Source organism: Heterodontus francisci, chromosome 8 (genome assembly GCF_036365525.1).
Source record: "Heterodontus francisci isolate sHetFra1 chromosome 8, sHetFra1.hap1, whole genome shotgun sequence".
Classification (NCBI taxonomy): Eukaryota; Metazoa; Chordata; class Chondrichthyes; order Heterodontiformes; family Heterodontidae; genus Heterodontus; species Heterodontus francisci.
The window spans coordinates 33,136,412-33,156,068 of record NC_090378.1 but is presented as its reverse complement, the minus strand read 5'-3'; the positions used below and the strand labels follow the sequence as shown (position 1 = coordinate 33,156,068).

Sequence of the window (19,657 nt, the reverse complement as noted above, 5' to 3'; positions counted from 1 at the left end):
GTATATAACTCTTTGCAAACTTTAATATAAATCAAAGATGGAACATTTTCTTATTGCGATGGCTACATAAATGAATACTCGACCTCTTTTACCACTATGTTTTACTGATATTTTCTAATTAATATTCTTCAGACTTTGCAAATTTACCACTTTGATTTCGTTTGCTGAGAATTTTTTAAAATCTTGTTCAAGAGAGTAATTCATGCAAAATGTTTACAAAATAATTGAGAATTTTAAATGCGTACACATGAAAATACATGGTCATGATGGTTCTCTAAGAAAAAAGTACAAAGCATAATGAGAAATGTGATTTTGAAGAACAAAATATTGTACAGAAATTTGACATACATAAGGATGAATTCGCAATCAAGTACTGCAATGAGTGGAATATAATCAATACCTTACTGTCCAGAATTGTGCTTACACAGTGCAAGGCAGTGAAAACATTATAAAGAAAAAAAGCTTGCATTTGTATTGTGCTTTTCATGACTACCAGACATCTCAAAACGCTTTGCAGCCAACGAAAATTTTTTGAAGTGTATTCACTATTGTAATGTATGAAACACAGCAGCCAATTTGAATATAGCAAACTTCCATAAACTGCAATGTGATAATGAACATCTAATCTGTTTTTGTGATGTTGATTGAGGGATTAATGTTGGCATGGACACTAGGGATAACTCCCCTGTTCTTTAAAATAGTGCTTAGGGATCTTTTACACCCACCTCAGGGGCAGATGGGACCTCAGTTTAACATCTCATCTGAAAGACGGCACCTCTGACAGTGCAGAACTCCCTCAGTACTGCAACTGGGGTGTCAGTCTTGAGTTTTGTGCTCAAGCCCTGGAGTGGAACTTGAACCAAGAAGCTTGTGACTCAGAGGCAAGAGTGCTACCAACTGAGCCATGGCTGACACACTATGTGATGGAAGTAGAAATTATTCTGTGCATTAAGTTATACACCAACTTATGGCGAAAAGCTACAGACTCATTGACACTTTAGAAGTCAGAAAAATGGCACTGAAAGGGGAGCTCATGGATATAGCATTCCTTGTAAAGAAGTGGATGGATGCGTGAGGGCCAAACAAGCAATCACAGAGAAAGGAATGGCTGCAGTAATCATAGCAAGCTGGTGATGCCAAGACCAGCAGCAGATTTAAAAATTATGATTTTAATTTTGGGACAGTTTTATTGCAAAACAGCATTTTCGCTTGACTCCACTACTGGTGTTATAAGAAGCTGCTGAAAGTCATCATACCCAATACATAGCACTCATACTCATAGTCACATCTGGACAGAGGCAATAATACAACCTTCAAGATGTAGCCCAGGCTTCAGAAAATAGTACAAAATTAAAGTTGGATGTTTTATTTTCTGCTGTCACAGAAGCAAATTGAAAAGGGTAGTCTTGGGCGGCGCAGTGGTTAGCACCGCAGCCTCACAGCTCCAGCGACCGGGTTCGATTCTGGGTACTGCCTGTGCGGAGTTTGCAAGTTCTCCCTGTGACCGCGTGGGTTTTCGCCGGGTGCTCCGGTTTCCTCCCACAGCCAAAGACTTGCAGGTTGATAGGTAAATTGGCCATTATAAATTGCCCTTAGTATAGGTAGGTGGTAGGGGAATTGAGGGAAGGTGGGGATGTGGTAGGAATATGGGATTAATGTAGGATTAGTATAAATGGGTGTTTGATGGTCGGCACAGACTTGGTGGGCCAGAGGGCCTGTTTCAGTGCTGTATCTCTAAATAAAATAAAAAATAAATAAAGCACAGAAATAGATTGACTGAGACAACAGTATGGTTTCATTCAGTAATTGGACCACCTCACTAAACATTCATTGTATGTAACACAAAAAATTTTCCATCTTAATTTATTTGAGGAAGCATTCAGAAATTTTATTCAAGTAAGCAAGAAAATTAAAGTTCCAAAAATTCCAAAACACCATAGGTATACTTACTGCATCCTTTTCCTCTAGTGCTGCCAAAACAAAGCACAAGTAACTGTGGTTGGGAGAGAGTGGTTTGTTGTAAAACCCTCCATAGGTCTGTTCATCTCCAAGCGTGAATGTGTCTGGCAGTTTCTGCAGCTGAGCAGCAATATACGGCTTTGGTCTCTCAGACTGACGTCGTTGCCGGATACTATGTTGCTGGCTTATCCCTTCAAACAGCTAAACATATACATACAAAATGCAATTTAGAAACTTCTCCAATTCTTTTGTAGCACTATTCTATCTAGTCACAATACAACACAACACAGATTCACTAGTCCTAGGATGCACAAGGCACGTGCTTATCCTGCTTATCACTGCCAAAATCAAGTTAATAAAAACCCACATAGTTCCCATTCTCAGCTATGTGATCTGTGTAAGTACCAGAGGTTAACTGTTTCCCCACAAAAAAGGAAGACAAAAATGCTGGATGGGAAGTTCATGCACAACTCTTGATTAGTCAGATACTGGCAGAAAGTTGGGAGATCACCGAGCTGCAATCATGGCCAGTAACAGTACACAGCCTGGGGAAAAAAAACTAAACAATGAAAATGTATATGCATCATTTAGCTTTGCATTTTAGCATAGCGGTTCCAGCAAATGATCTCTATCGTCAAACTGGACCTAGAAGATTGTTTTCTTAAGCCTATGGTTCTTTACTTCATAACATTTAACACAAATTTACAATCTTGGTGCTGGCATGAACCAGCAATTAAAATCCAGTCAACCAGCAATGACCTTATACGAACTCTGACTGAATAAAAATTCCATAAATCTTCTAAAACTTTGCACAAAAGAACAGAAAGGAAAAATGAATATTTTTCTGGACTATTAACTTTCATAGAACTTGAACAAAACTTTTTAAAAGCTGGAGAAAAGGAGGACTTTCCCACATGCTAATTATTGCTGAGGTCTTGTTCTAGACGAGGGCTGATATACAAGTGAGTGAAAAGGTCCAAGGATTGCATTGAGATTGAACAGGTCAGCATTGCTGGATGCATTTTCTCCCATAGAGATGAGTGGTTTAGTCTATTTGTAAGCACAGATTGACAACTGAGCAAGAACGTTAGACTATGCACTGTTGTGGTTTAGGTGTAGTTTTCTTCATTTTGTTGGGATAGTTGGCCCCTTGCAAATCAAGAAGTAAGTTGTCATCCAAATTTTGGTTGGAACATAGGAACGTAGGAGCAGGAGTAGGCCATTCAGCCCATCAAGCTTGCCCCACCATTCAATATGATCATGGCTGATCATCCACTTTAATGCCTTTTTCCCACACTATCCCCACATCCCCTTATGTCATTTGTATTTAGAAATCTGTCAATCTCTGCTTTAAACATACTCAATGACTAAGCTTCCACAATCCTCTGGGGTAGAGAATTCCAAAGATTCACAACCCTCTGAGTAAAGAAATTTCTCCTCATCTCTGTCCTCAGTGGCCTCCCCCTTATTTTGAGACTGTGAGCCCTGGTTCAAGATTCACCAACCAGGGGAAACATCTTGCCTGCATCTACCCTGTCTATCCCTTAAAGTATTTTGAAAATTTCAATGAATACAGGCCCAGTTTCCCCAATCTCTCTTCATAGGACAGTCCTGTAATCCCCGGAACAAGTTTGGTGAATCTTCATTGCGTTCCCTCCATGGCAATAATATCCTTCCTTAGGTAAGGGGACCAAAACAGCACACAGTACTCCAGGTGCGGTCTAACCAAGGTTATATATAATTGAAGCAAGAGTTCCCTACTCCTGTACTCAAATCCTCTTGCGATAAAGGTTAACATACCATTAGCCTTCCTAACTGCTTGCTGCATCTGCATGTTAGCTTTCAGTGACTTATTGACAAGGACACCCAGGTCCCTTTGTACATCTACATTTTCTAATCTCTTACCATTTAAGAAATACTCTGCACACCTATTCCTCCTACCAAAGTGGATAACCTCACATTTTTCTACATATTCCATCTGCCACATTCTTGCCCACACACTAAGTCTGTCCAAATCCCCTTGAAGCCACTTTGCATCTTCCTCACAACACATATTCCCACCTAGTTTTGTGTCATCTGCGAACTTGGAAATACTACATTTGGCCCCCACATCCAAATCATTGATACATATTGTGAACAGTTGGTGAGTGTGAACTCTGTGAGGGGGGGGAGTTGCTCTATTGATTACGGAGGACATCATGGCAGTACTTAGAGATGATATCCCAGGGGGAATGTCCAGCGAGGCCATATTGGTAGAACTTAGAAATAAGAAAGGGGTGATTCACTTTGATGGGATTATACTATAGGCCCCCCCAATAGTCAGAGGGAATTGGAGGAGCATACATGTAGGGAAATCACAGATAGGTGTAGGAATTATAGGGTTGTAATAGTAGGTGATTTTAACTTCCCTAATATTGACTGGGACTGCCTTAGTGCTACGGGATCAGATGGGGAAGGATTTGTTGAGTGTGTCCAGGACAGTTTCCTGAAGCAGTATGTGGATAGCCCTACGAGAGAAGGGGCTACACTCGACCTCCTCTTAGGAAATGAGGATGGGCAGGCGGTTGATATGTCAGTGGGGGAGCACTTTGGGACCAGTGACCATAACTCTATTAGCTTCAAGATAGTTATGGAAAAGGATAGGACTGGTCCTCAGTTGAGGTCAGGCTAATTTCGATGGCATCAGACAGGAACTCTCAAAAGTTGAATGGGAGAGGCTGTTTACAGGTAAAAGGATGTCTGGCAAGTGGGAGGCTTTTAAAAGTGAGATAGGAAGAGTTCAGGGCCGGAATGTTCCTGTTAGATGGAAGAGCAAGGCTGGCAAGTTTAGGGACGTTGGTTAACGAGGGATATTGAGGGTCTGGTCAGGACAAAGAAGGAGGCCTATGTCAGGTATAGGCAGCTGGGATCGAGCGAGTCCCTCGAGGAGTATAGGGGATGTAGGACTACACCTAAGAAGGAAATTAGGAAGGCAAAAAGGGGCCATGAGATTTCCCTGGCAGATAAGATAAAGGAGAATTCTAAAAGATTCTATCAGTATATTAAGAGTAAAAGGGTAGCTAGGGAGAGAGTAGGTCCCCTTAAGGATCAGTGTGGCAATCTATGTGTGGAGCCACAGGAAATGGGCGAGGTCTTAAATGAATACTTCTCGTCCGTATTTACCGCGGAGGTGGCCATGGAAGCTAGTGAGTTCAAGGGAGGGAACAGCGATATCCTGGAGCATATCAACATTACAAAGGAGGAGGTGTTGGAGGTTTTGAAGCGCATTAAGGTGGATAAATCCCCAGGGGCTGACCAGGTGTATCCTAGGATGCTATGGGAAGCAAGGGAGGAGATTGCTGGGGCCCTGGCAGAGATTTTTGTATCATCATTAGCCACGGGTGAGGTACCGGAAGACTGGAGGATAGCTAATGTTGTGCCTTTATTTAAGAAGGGCAGCAGGGATAAGCCAGGGAACTACAGGCTGGTGAGCCTTACATCAGCGGTGGAAAAGTTTGATTTGATTTATTTTGATTTGATTTAGAGATACAGCACTGAAACAGACCCTTCGGCCCACCGAGTCTGTGCCGACCATCAACCACCAATTTATACTAATCCTGCACTAATCCCATATTCCTACCACATCCTCACCTGTCCTTATAATCCCCTACTAGCTACCTATACTAGGGGCAATTTATAATGGCCAATTTATCTATCAACCTGCAAGTCTTTTGGCTGTGGGAGGAAACCGGAGCACCCGGAGAAAATCCATGCAGACACAGGGAGAACTTGCAAACTCCACACAGGCAGTACCCAGAATTGAACCCAGGTCGCTGGAGCTGTGAGGCTGCGGTGCTAACCACTGCGCCACTGTGCCGCCCTAAAGTTATTGGAAGGGATTCTGAGAGACATGATTTATATGCATCTGGAAAGGCATGGTCTGATTAGGGATAGTCAGGATGGCTTTGTGCGTGGGAAATCATATCTCACAAATTTGATTAAGTTTTTCGAGGAGGTGACCAAGAGGATTGACGAGGGCAGGGCGATGGACGTTGTCTACATGGACTTTAGCAAGGCCTTTGACAAGGTCCCGCATGGTAGGCTGGTCCAGAAGGTTCGAAAACATGGGATCCAGGGTGAGCTAGCCAATTGGATACAAAATTGGTTTGGTGATAGGAGGCAGAGGGTGGTAGTGGAGGGTTGTTTTTCAGATTGGAGGTCGGTGACCAGTGGTGTGCCGCAGGGATCAGTGCTGGGCCCTCTGTTGTTTGTCAAATATATTAATGACTTGGATGTGAATGTAAGGAGCATGATTAGTAAGTTTGCAGATGACACCAAAATTGTTGGTATAGTGGACAGTGAAGAAGGTTGTCTAAGGTTACAACAGGATATAGATCAACTGGGAAAGTGGGCAAGGATTGGCAAATGGAATTTAATGCAGACAAGTGCGAAATGATGCATTTTGGGAAGTTAAACCAGGGCAGGACATATACAGTGAATGGCAGGGCCCTGGGGAGTGTTGTTGAGCAGAGAGACCTTGGGGTGTAAGTACATAGTTCCCTGAAAGTGGCAACACAGGTTGACAGGGTGGTGAAGAAGGCGTATGGCATGCTTGCCTTCATTGGCCGAGGCATTGAGTACAAGAGTTGGGATGTCATGTTACAGTTGTACATGACGTTGGTTGGACCGCATTTGGAGTACTGTGTGCAGTTCTGGTCGCCGCACTACAGGAAAGATGTGATTAAGCTAGAGAGGGTGCAGAAAAGATTCACAAGGAAGTTGCCTGGTTTGGATGGCTTGAGTTATAAAGGGAGATTGGATAGACTGGGTCTGTTTTCCCTGGAGCGAAGGAGGCTGTGAGGGAACATGATAGAAGTATATAAAATTATGAGAGGCATAGATAGGGTAGATAGCCAGTGTCTGTTTCCCTTGGTAGGGGTGACTAAAACTAGAGGTCATAGATTTAAGGTGAGAGGGAGGAGGTTTAAAGGGGATCAAAGGGGTACATTTTTCACACAAAGAATAGTGGGTATCTGGAATGAACTGCCTGAGGTGGTGGTGGAGGCAGGAACAGTAACGACATTTAAGAGGCATCTGGACAGGTACTTGAATGAGCAAGGCATAGAGGGATATGGAATTAATGCAGGCAGATGGGATTAGTTTAGATAGACAATATGGTCGGCATGGACGCGGTGGGCTGAAGGGCCTGTTTCTATGCTGTACGACTCTATGATCCCTGTGGTACCCCACTAGTCACAGCCTGCCAATGCAAGAATGACCCGTTTATTCCTACTCTCTGCTTTCTGCCTGTTAACCAATCCTTAATCCATGCCAGTATATTACCTCCTATCCCATGTGCTTTAACTTTGCTAACCAATCTCCTGTGGGCGACTTTATCAAAAGCCTTCTGAAAATCCAAGTATACCATGTCCACTGACTCCCCTTTATCAATTCTGTTAGTACCATCCTCAAAAAACTCCAACAGATTCGACAAACATGATTCGCCATTCATAAATCGATGTTGACTATGCCTAAAATAAAAACAAGAAATGCTGGAAATACTCAGCAGGTCTGGCAGCATCTGTGGAGAGAGAAGCAGTGTTAACGTTTCGGGTCAGTGACTATGCCTAATCAGATCATTATTATCCAAGTGTCCATTTATCACATCCTTTAGAATAGATTCTAGCATTTTCCCAATGACTGATGTAAGGCTAAAAGGTCTGTAATTCAGTTTTCTCTCTCCCTCCCTTCTTAAATAGTGGGGTGACATTTGTGACCTTCCAATCTGCAGGAACTGCTCCAGAATCTATGGAATTTTGGAAGATGATCACCAATGCATCCACTATCTCCATAGCTACCTCTTTCAACACTCTGGGATGTACAAATCAGGTCCTGGGGACTTATCAACCTTCAGCCCCATTAATTTCTCCAATACAACCTTCTTACTAATACTAATTTCCTTCAATTCCTCATTCCCCTAAATCCCTTGGATCTCTAATTCTGGAAGATTTCTCTGAAGACAGACACAAAGCAATCATTTAGCTTCTCTGCCATTTCTCTATTCCCCATTATAAATTCTCCTGACTCTGCCTGTAATGGACTCACATTTGGCTTAGCCAAACGTTTCCTTTCTACATACCTATAGAAGCTTTCATAGTCCGTTTTTATATTTTTTGCTACCTTACATTCATATTCTATTCTCTTTCTTTATCAGTTTCTTGGTTCTCCTTTGCTGTTTTCTAAAATCCTCCCAATCTTCAGGTTTACTATTATTTCTGGCAACTTTATAGACCTTTTTTTTTAATCTTATACAATCCTTGTCTTCCTTTGTTATCCATGGTTGACTGCCTTTACTTTTGGAGTTTTTGTGTCTTAAAGGAATGTATAGTTGCTGTAAACTATGTAATATTTCTTTAAAGACTATCCATTGCCAATGTACTGTCATACCTTTTAATGTATTTTCCCAATCCACCTCAGCCAATTTGCCCCTCATACCTTCCTTTGTTCAAATTTAACATCCTGGCTTCAGATTGAACGACCTCACTTTCAAACATAATGTAAAATTCTATCATATTATAGTCACATGGTTGGGATGTGGGGGACAGGTGGAGAAGGATTAAAATGAGACATTGTCCCATTTACTATCAAACAGATGCCTTTGTACACATTTGCCAACTCTCATTGTAAATTTAAATTGTCAGGCAACTGACTTATAATAAACTACCCAAATGACAGAACATCACAATTGCATGAAACACAGGCCATGTGGTTCTGATTACAAAGCCTTACATCATCAAGGTCCATCTCCTCAGGATTCTGCAATTTGTCCGTAACAGCACGCGGAGTCCTATCAAGTGGTACCACTACAATAAAATACCACCTGAAAAAGAGATTACATAGGGTGAGGAGATCCTGTAGCATTCCAGACAGGTTTTGTTTTTATTTTAGAGATACAGCACTGAAACAGGCCCTTCGGCCCACCGAGTCTGTACCGACCATCAACCACCCATTTATACTAATCCTACATTAATCCCATATTCCTACCACATCCCCACCTTCCCTCAATTCCCCTGCCACCTACCTACACTAGGGGCAATTTACAATGGCCAATTTACCTATCAACCTGCAAGTCTTTGGCTGTCGGAGGAAACCGGAGCACCCGGCGAAAACCCACGCGGTCACAGGGAGAACTTGCAAACTCCGCACAGGCAGTACCCAGTATCGAACCTGGGTTGCTGGAGCTATGAGGCTGCGCCGCTAACCACTGCGCCGTCCAGGTTCCTGGCCATCATTTCACATGTCTGAACTCAGGCATGGGAAAACTCATGTCCCAGAGGAGCAGGAGTCTAATTTGAATGACAATGCCACATGCAAGCCATTTTAACTACAGCTACGGGAAGGGACCACCCAGTCTCTAACAGTTTACAGTGCTGCCTGTGAACGTTTCTTGGATTTACCGATTTCAAAGGCATGTTGGGAGATCCCTAGTAACAATGTCTTATAATAAGCGATATTGTATGTATAAAAGTTGCTGTATAATTTCAAATTGCAACATTCACAAATTTCATCGGGAGATAGACATGTAATCTAAAATAATTTAATATTAATCTATTAAACACATCTGTATGCATTTTTAATAGGAATAGGTACATTGGTTGCCAGGGTTACAATGATGTCACAACACAAAAAGATCAGCTAACTATGAAATGGTGCACACTGTAATCCTCAGCCTCTGTCTGAAGAGGCCTTGTACATTTTGATACAATTGAGCTATGAACACAATGGGCTGAATTTTATGCGCGTGCCGCAAATCGTGGCGATGCGCTCTGATCTTGGCAGACCGCTTGCGCGGATCTGCCGTTGCTGAGCCCCCACGATATTTCGCGCTGGGGCTCATTTAAATGGAAGGGGTGGAGCGGTTGCCCCTGATGATGTTGAGGGGGCGGCCGCTCCGTTCCCAGCAATGGCATCCGGCGCCATTTTTAAAGGGCTTCAAGCCTTTAGAAAAGCTTTCAATTTGTAAAGTTATATTCCTGTACAATATATTTTTAAAAAGTAAACAAACGCTGGAGGGCCTTTCCCAACCACCTCCCCACCCCCGCAATGTTTCTTTTAGGCCTATATGACAAAAATAAACTTTATTCCCAACCTGTACTTACCCCCCCCCAACCTCGTACCATTTGCCCTTCAACCCCTTTCCATCATCCCGACAGCCAATAAAAAGTATTTTTCCTACTCCCCCCACCCCGCACTGATATTCTCACTCCTCCTCCGTCCCCGCCAGTGTCACGCTTTGGAACTCCAAATGGAGTTCTGAAGGTGTGGGAATTCCAGCCGGCGGCCATAATATCAGTGTGGGATGGCCGCCAGGGCAAGGTAAATTGATTTGCATCTTTTTAACTTAATTTTAATATTGAAATGAAGGCCCCGCTGCTTGGCGGCGGGGATGGCCGCACCAAGGCCTCGCAGCTGCCGGTAAAATGCAGTGGGACTTTCTTGGCGTTGGTGGTGGTGGCGGGCCTCTCCTGGAGGTATTTTCCGGCTCCCCTCGCCATGAACCCCAATGCCGGAGAACTCATAAAATTCAGCCCAATAAATAAATCAATTTAATAATTCCTACAAATGATGGAGGTAGAATAATTTGTCGAAAAAAGGCCAAGCCATAACAGACTGCAACTTTCTATGCATGTTTCACAAGTCCAGTGAATTAATTCTTAAACACGCTCACAGCTTACTTGACAATGGATGTGGTCTGGACCTTAGGCAAGTTGATTGGCAACTTGCCATCCTGGATGTTCTTGCTGTATACGATTGGTTTTGTCTGCAGCAAGTTAGGAGCAGTACGGATTGATACCACCTGCTGTAGCCCACCAGCACTATTCCCACGGTTTGTCAACACAAAGGAGTATTCAGTATCAGGCTGAAGCTTTGTAATAAGCTTTCGCATGGATTGTCCATCTACCTCTACACTTTGGCCATTATACAGGATCTGAGAAAAGAAGAAAAAGGACTAGTAATAAATTGATATCAAAAGGTCATATTTAACTTCTTTTCTGTTTGCTTTCTATCGAAGCAGGTGATCAACATCAAGTGTGCTATAAAAACAGGCAGCATGATACAGACTATCAGGTTGTAAAACAAGTTTACAGCAGTTTGTTACTAACTACAATTACTGGATTGCAATTTCACAATTAAACCAAATGTATTCAGTTACAATATAAAAAAATATATTTACTGCATGGTTTAAAATTGTCAACTACCACTTTTCTTTCCAGGTAACTGGTAAAAATGTTAGATCAGCCTCTTTATATAAAAATTTATCTGGGTTATCAATGTATCTCATTGCTCAAAATGTCCCTTTCCTGCCACACACCATGCATTGTAGGGTGGCCTGTGAGTCATGTGATTTTCTGCCCATTTCATACATATATAGATACAGTGGATACATAGAGAGATACAGCACTGAAACAGGCCCTTCGGCCCACCGAGTCTGTGCCGACCAACAACCACCCATTTATACTAATCCTACATTAATCCCATATTCCCTACCACATCCCCACAATTCTCCTACCACCTACCTCCACTAGGGGCAATTTACAATGGCCAATTTACCTATCAACCTGCAAGTCTTTGGCTGTGGGAAGAAACCGGAGCACCCGGCGAAAACCCACGCGGTCACAGGGAGAACTTGCAAACTCCGCACAGGCAGTACCCAGAACTGAACCCGGGTCGCTGGAGAGAAATTCGACTGCCAAGATTTAAGTGAGACCCGGGAATTAAAATAGCTCGGGCCTGGTTTCTGTAGCAGTAGGTGAGTTTCTAAGTCACCTCGTCACCCACCTGCTGGAAACCTGCCCAAAGTTCAACTTGAGGCCTTTAATTTCCAGCAATTTTGGCTTGATTTTGCCTGGCAACTGTTCCACGTTTTTTAGAAGAACAAATATGTAGAAATACAACTTATATTTATAACTGCATTTCCAGTGCCGAATGTCTCATATGTTCAGATACATGAAGATGCTGTTACAGTTTGGGTGCTCTCCAGACACTTAATTGTGCTGAGCATAAAGGACTCCTTTCAAAGGCAAGCCCACAATTCCTATATACTGAAATACAATCTGAGGTGTGAAGTAATCTGGAAAGTAGTTTAAACTAAGTAAACAATAAATTCATTAAGCTGAATAAAAATAGAATATTCCTCATACTCCTCTCACTCCCTTTGATTGATGGACAAATAAAAATGACGTACCATATATCTCTGGCTAGAAAGTAGGGTTACTGAGTAAAAACTACACAGAAACAAGAGCAAACAGCAGATTTCATTAGATTACGATCCTCTACATTATTTCTCAGTGTCCCTTTCAAAGCAGTAAAAGCCAAGAATACTTCACTTCTCTGCAACACTTCAAACAACGATTCCTTGAAGAAATACTTTTATGCGAGGACGACAAACTCACGGGGCTGAATTATACCAGCCCTTTGACGTCGGGGGTTGTGGTGGGGGGGTCCCGTAAAATTCTTCTGGGAGAGGCCCGCCACGATCCCCAACATCAGGAAGGCCCCGCCACATTTTACTGGTGACTGCAAGGCCTCGGTTGGCAGCGGGGCCTTAATTTAAATATTCAAATTATATTACAATTAAAGAATAATTACTTACCTAGTAACGACGGCCGTTCCACGCCAATATCCCGGCTGCTGGCCGATGAGGTGTGACACTGGCGGGAAGGAGGAAGGAGTGAAATTCTCAGGACGGGGTGGGGGGGGGGGGGAGGGGGGGCGGAAAAGAGAGTGGGGAAAACTCTTTGGAGGTGATGGTGGGAAGGAGTTGAGGGTTAAAGTTATTGAAGGTTGTGGGGGGGAAGGTCGGGATCTGAATAAAAGTGTTTTTTGGGGGGAATAGGCTATTAAAGAATCGATTATTCCTTGGGGATGTGGGTGAGTGGAGTAAAGATGTTATTTAATGTGTAACTTTAATTTTACACGTTCATTCCTTTTAAATTTTAAAGTTCTACTAAGGGCTTGAAGCCCTTTAAAAATGGCACAGGCGCTTGTGCACTAGCGCCGAATGCCAAGTACGTCATTGGGGGTGGCTGTTCCGCTCCCTCCATGTTAATAAGCCCCCGCACAAAATATCACGGGAGCTCTGCGGCGGCCACTCCACGCGGGAGGGCTGCTGACTTCAAAACCCGCCGCCGCGATTTGCAGTGCACTACTAAAATTCAGCTCATGGAATCCAGTCAAGCTGCAGAACAAACAAAAGAACTAGTGAACTGAGAAAAACATGTCACACTTTATCCAAATCAAGCAACTAATAGCAACTGTCAATTTTCTTTTATTCTTTCATGGGAAGTGGTTATCGCTGGCAAGGCCAGCATTTGTTGCCCATCCCTAATTGCCCTTGACAACGGAGTGGCTTGATAGGCCATTTCAGAGGGCAGTTAAGAGTCAACGATATTGCCGTGGGTCTGGCGTCACATGTGGGCCAGACCGGGTAAGGACAGCAGATTTCCACCCCTAAAGGACATTAGTGAACCAGATGGGTTTTTATGACAATCGATGATAGTTTCAAAAATTGACTTCAAAGATACCAGGCCAGGGATCTCAGAAGTATATTTTCAGCCTTTCTTTCACTTATTGGACCAAGTTGAACCATGTGTCCAATAAATGGAGTTCCCCTGATGATAAAGCCATCACAGATGCCAATTCTTTCATTGCTTGATTCAATAATAAGTGAAATCAACAGCTTGGGCATATCAGAGCCCTAGTGATCCATATTAACATACTGGTATTTCTTCCACTTGCTAAACAATTGGGTGAGAAAAGCTTAAGATTCCAATTCACTAGTGCTAATCTGCATCTTTCCACACATGTAGCGGAAAACATTAAATAGGAACAGCAATCAAAATATCTGAAATGAATACTAATTTTTACAGTACATTTTTAAAGACAGCAAGCAAAATTATGGCAAACATTTCAAGCAATGAATTGCACCTCAGTCAAGAAGGACTACAAGAAAACTTAAGATGAGAAAGGCCCTCTTACATTACCTTTTGTATACTACCCTCCAAGATTTATACTGATGCACTGTTTTGGTCTCCATGTAGCGCTAATGGACACCAGCTCAGGGGCAGGTCTTGGAGTAAAACCTAAATTGAATATGCTACATAATTTCAAACTTCAGAATTATTGTAAACCCTTATTGTCCAGATACACGAAAAAACTATTCAAGGTGAGTAGGTAAGACTATTTTTTAAATTTCTTTATACTGAAGTGGCTCACAACTTCTATGGGAAACCACAGATCACACTATGGCTGAATTTAGTCATGCTGGCGGGGCTCCCGGCACTGGGCCAAAAAGGCAAGGGGAACTCTGCCTCAGCCTTTCGGAGCCCTCCCAACTGACTTGATTCAACAGTGCTCAGAAACTTCAGTGCCTGGCGCCAGGATCCGTGTCCCTTTAAGGACGGGGATCCAGCCTCCAAGAGCTGCTGGCCAATCAGAGGGCCAGTAGCTCAGTAATATTGGCAGTACCACCGGGAGCAGTGGCCATTGCCAGTACTATAGGAGGTCTGGGACCAGGCCCAGCACTAGAACCTGGGACCAGAGGTAAGCGAGGCAGGGTCGCAGGTGCCAGTCCAGCAGGCCCTGGCAAAGGTGGCAGGGGTTGGGCAATGAGGTCTGGGGGCTCCTAACAGAGTGGCAGCGTTTGCTGCCAGGGGCTCTCCGTGGGCAACCGATTCCCCACAGAGGAGGGCCACACCAAACCCGCAGGGAGAACGCCTTGTTTTACCTAGCAACCTCCCATGGTGGAGGCTCCTGTTCCCTGCTGCTGGTTTAATTCCAGTAGCAGCAGGAAGAGGTCCTTAAATGGCTAATAATTGGCCACTTAAGGGCCTCAATTGGCCTCTGGGTGGGAAGGCCAACCTCAACCTTTCATGCCCCTGACTTAATTGCGGTGCGACGGTAAGCAACAGACCCTCCGCCCCGGCCTTCTGTCGCAACTCTATGGGGTCCCCTACCTCCTAGCCCATCTATGGGGAGCCCATTAAATTCCACCCTTTGATTCTACTACAACTGGACTTTCGGAACTCATTCAACAGCAATCTAAACGAGAAGTTGAATATGGGGGAGTTGTTCCGTACATTTACTTTGAAGAAACAGGCTGTCATAAACAGACAACAGACTTGCAGATCTATATTTTTGTATGGCTACAATGCTATTAGCTTACTGAATCTCAAGATTATTTACTCTTAGGAGGGCAGCCAAAAGAAGAATAACATATCTGATTCTGGCTATATTTTTAATAGCATTCACGTTCTTATAAGTGGCATCTTTTTAACCTCACCCTGATAATAAGGTAAAGGTTAGGAATTCTCAATAAGAATTTGGGATGACCTTGGAAGGAGAGAATGGATCCAGTCCTTGTGGAGAGGAAACTGTATGATGTATGAGAGAAAGAAATAATTCTTCCAGCTGTTAACAAATTCCAAGTTTTATTTAATCAAACTGCTATGTTACAATGTTACACCAACCTTAAAAGATACTCCTGGCTTGTATGTTTCCGGCACTTCCCAGCTCAGCAACACTGATGTCTTCATTACTGCCTTCACCCGAAAATTCTTAGCAAACACTAAGGAAAAAGTCAGGAGTATCATTACTTATATGTACGTGCACATGAATGAAGAAGGATTTTCCAGAATACGGTACTTGTAACAACTCATTTGGGACTAATGCTACATTACTAGCATAGCTTATGTGATATACTACACTGACATAGGGATCCAATTATTTATTACTAGGTGCAGGTTCTACTACATTGAAAGAATGTAGGACTTAGCTTCGACCCTGCATGAGGCAGGCAATGCATTCTTTGGTTTTCACCTGTGTCACTTTTAGCTGAAAAATAGAAGATGTGGATACAGCAACACAGGGAACTGTGTCTCAAATTCTATTCCTTTTGGCATTCCCTCAACAGTTTGGTTGTGATTGGGAACTCAACATTCTGGAGGCTACATGAGCAAACTAATTCTTCACTTCTACACTGCACAAAACGCAAGGTCTGTAGTGCACTGTGATACCAATCTATATCGATTTTTAAAAAAAGGATGCTGCAAAACCTGACTGGACATCTGTAATGCACTCCAACAATTTCTAAAAAGTAGCATGCATTAAAGACAAACTAACAATGAAATACATGTACTTAATCAGTAACAAAGCCTTAAGAGGAGTGCATTAAAACTAAACTTCCAGGGGTTGGGAAGGATGGTAAAGCAGGAGGGGAATGGTGGTAAAGCAATCTGGGCCCAAACAATTTTGAGAAATTCTGATTAGCCCTCCATCCTATTTTGACTATGGTAACCTGTGGGGCATATCAGGTGATGGCGAGGGGGTGGGGAGTGCAGATGGTCAGAAAGTTCCTGGGAACCCAGTACAGCACCCGACAGGTCCAGTAAGACCTGCAATAGATAACAGACATGCTGGGTCTGTCTAAAATATAATCAATTCTAGAGGAAAAAAATGATTTGCCATTTTTCTTTGGGTCTTTCAGGGGCTTGGGTATTCCTGCATGCTACCGCCTGCTCACTGGAATATGTGGCTTTGCTGCACCTCTATAAATGCAGTCTATCTGCTGTAAGTGACCCCGCCCAGTGATTTGGGGCACAGGTTATTCACTGCAGCTGGCTAGGTGTCTCACTCCAAGATGCTTCCTGCAATGGAGGAACGACTCTAGAATTTTGGGCCCACTGCTGTCCACTACCATCATTTGCTCAAGTGCCAAGACCATCACTTAATGTGGAAATGCCACTCATGGTCTTGTTGTACACTGAACTCCTTACCTTGGTCTACAGGCATGGTACGGGACTGAATACTAGGACTGTATGGACCACGCCCTTTGGACGTGTGAGCTCTCACTCGGATGTCGTAAGTGGTGTCTGGTTTCAGACTGCTCAGCGTTATTTGAGTTTCATTAGTAGTGTTGGTGAGGTCTTTTTGGCTGTTGATGTCACGGAACAACACTGTGTAGAGGATCATCTTCCCATTCCTCTCTGCCACAACTGGTGGGTCCCATGAAAGTTCAGTGGTGGATGTTGTAAGTCCCACAACACGTAGATTTTGTGGGAACCCACTTGGCACATCTTCCTGTGTTATGATTTTTTTCACCGTCTCCTCACCAAACCCAGCTTTGTTTTTCGCACTTAGACGGAAGATGTATGTGGCCCCCTTGTGTAAATTCGTAACGGTGTAGTGGTTCTCATTCTTTCTTAGTTCAATGATGTTTGGCTTGTCTTCATCACTCCGGCTGTACTGCAGTCGGAAACCTAGCAGATCATCCACCATTTGTTGTGGTGGCTGCCACTGAATGAGTGCTGTGCTCATACGAGTGACACTGATAACCATTGCAGGCTTTCCCGGAACTGAAGAACAAAGCAGAATTTTGGTAAACTGATGAGTACATCTTCATCTAGCTCACACAAGTGGGCATCAGTTCCAAAGTAATTAGATACCTCAAAAACCAACGATTCAGGTAACAGCGAAAGAGAAGGCAAATCTAAGTCACTGGCTTTAACAAATTATTAATTGCCTTAGCACCTGGTTTGCTTTCTCCCTCAATATACTGGTAAATTTATATATACTGAGTTGATTCGCATTTAATTTTTCTATTCCTCGTCTAATTTAGAAAATATTAACAGAATTAATTTATTTAAGCTCTTCAAATAGCCTAGCTGATAAAGATATTGAGTAGAATTACTAATTATAGAGTTATTACGGCACAGGAAAAGGTAATTCGGCCCATCAAATCCATGCCGGCTCTCTGTAGAGAAATCCGAACAATCCCATTTCCCCAGTTTATTCCCGTAGACCTGCAAGTTTATTTCCCTCAAGTGCCCATGCAATTTCCTTTTGAAATTATTCATCATCTCCGCTTCCACCAGCCTCAAGGGCAGTATGTTCCAGGTCATTACCACTCGCTGCATAATAAGTTCTCACATCCCTCTTGCCCAAAACCTTCAATCTGTGTCCCCTACTCCTGGTACCATCAGTTAATGGGAACAGCTTTTCTTTGTCTTCTTTATCTAACTAAACCTGTCATAATTTTGTACACCTCTATCAAATCTCCCCGGAATCTCCTTTGCTCCAAGAAGAACAAGCCCAGCTTCTCCAACCTAAGCTTGTAGCTAAAGTCCCTCGTCCCTGTAACCATGCTGGTGAATCTCTTCTGCACCCTCTCAAGGGCCCTCACATCTTCTGTAAGTGTGGTGACCAGAACTAACCCATAAAGATGAGGAAGTCTCAGGTTGATTATTTTTATCCAAGTTCCACTACATCTAATGAACTCTCTTCCCCTGCTATGGCTAAATGATGTAAGCTCCCGACTTACCAGTTCCTGAAGTGGTAACCAGCCTGGGTTTGCTACGAGCTCCATCCCCTCTGGTGGTGTATGCTGCCACAGTAATTGAATATGTTGTTTCAGCTATCAGTCCCCCAATTACGGCTTCCTATTATTAAATGCATCAGAAGCAAATAGTTTACAATGTTTGTCTGTCCACATGGAACCCCAACATTACATGCATCTAATAATATACAATCAGTATGATACAAGGCAGACAACTGGAAGTCTGACCAACAGGCTATGCAAAAGAGGCTTAACTGGCACAGGACGAAGGGGGAAAGCATGAACCATACACTGTATCGGGATGGGATGAAGAGATACATTCAGGCCTTCACACCGCGATGTGCCAGCATGCTATATAGCATGTTCATGACTTTCATAAATATGTTTTTTAATTGATTAAGAATTGACATGGATTTAAATATTTTATTATCTAAGCTAAGAAAACACATAATGTTTTTGAAGAATTTGTGATTCCAGAACATACTAACAGCATAATTTAAAGGAATAAAAGATAAAATGCACATCACAGGTGAAAATAATCAGAAGTAATTGTGATTTTGTCAGGTTTTACATTGCATTTTGTTAGCACGAATGACTGTATTAAAATTTCCATCCTAGCTAATTAAACCAGGTGCATTCTTTTTGTGTATAATTCTTTGTGTGTGCAATCCAGGTAAAACGACCATATCTTCCAATAGTTCTTGTTCGAACTGAAGTGCTGAATTCAACAAACCACAGAAACATCACATAAATTAACAACATATAAAGGGAGTAATGCATTAAAAATCAAAGATTAAGTCGGGCAATAATTTGCAGAAATCAAAAAGCAACACCAATGCATTGCAAACCACCCAGTCCACACATGCACACACTCCCACCTTCATCTAAACTCCTACAGTCAACTGTCTGAGGTGCGTAAGGCTCTAATTCATCCAGAACGACGAGTAAAAATGTTCATTTTTCTACTGTTCATATCAAAATATTAGCCTTTTCTCCTCTCTGCGATACGGTCTACTCACGCAGGTTGAAATGTCCACACATGGACTGAGTATACACTAACTTGATTTATAGTTTTACCAAATTATCATCTGGGCATTCAACTGAATAACCAGACAGATCGCTGCCGTTCCCTTTTCCAAAATAGGAAAAGGGAATCCCTGCTGTTTCAAATCTATACCAATGATTGATCAGTTTGGAAAGCAAATATACTACTTGGGGTGAATACGGGTTGCTACATCATGCCACTAAATACACAATTGGGCTAGGGATATTGACTTGTGTTTCTAATCTATAACAATCTCACTAACTTCAGTGGTTAGAATGGAA

General features: G+C 42.8%; 1 protein-coding gene across 8 annotated transcripts in view; it reads right to left on the bottom strand.

Annotated features, from left to right (window-relative positions):
• Window positions 1-19,657, bottom strand: part of ptprfa (protein tyrosine phosphatase receptor type Fa) — a 634,875-nt gene that overhangs the window by 143,841 nt on the left and 471,377 nt on the right. For all 8 annotated transcript variants that reach the window (XM_068036905.1, XM_068036906.1, XM_068036908.1 and 5 more), the window contains 6 exons: window positions 18,317-18,434; window positions 16,773-17,351; window positions 15,468-15,565; window positions 10,674-10,927; window positions 8,728-8,818; window positions 1,951-2,160 (listed from right to left, as the gene is read on the bottom strand). In XM_068036905.1, the coding sequence (XP_067893006.1) occupies window positions 1,951-2,160; window positions 8,728-8,818; window positions 10,674-10,927; window positions 15,468-15,565; window positions 16,773-17,351; window positions 18,317-18,434 (1,350 nt within the window). The remainder of the gene's footprint in view (window positions 1-1,950; window positions 2,161-8,727; window positions 8,819-10,673; window positions 10,928-15,467; window positions 15,566-16,772; window positions 17,352-18,316; window positions 18,435-19,657) is intronic.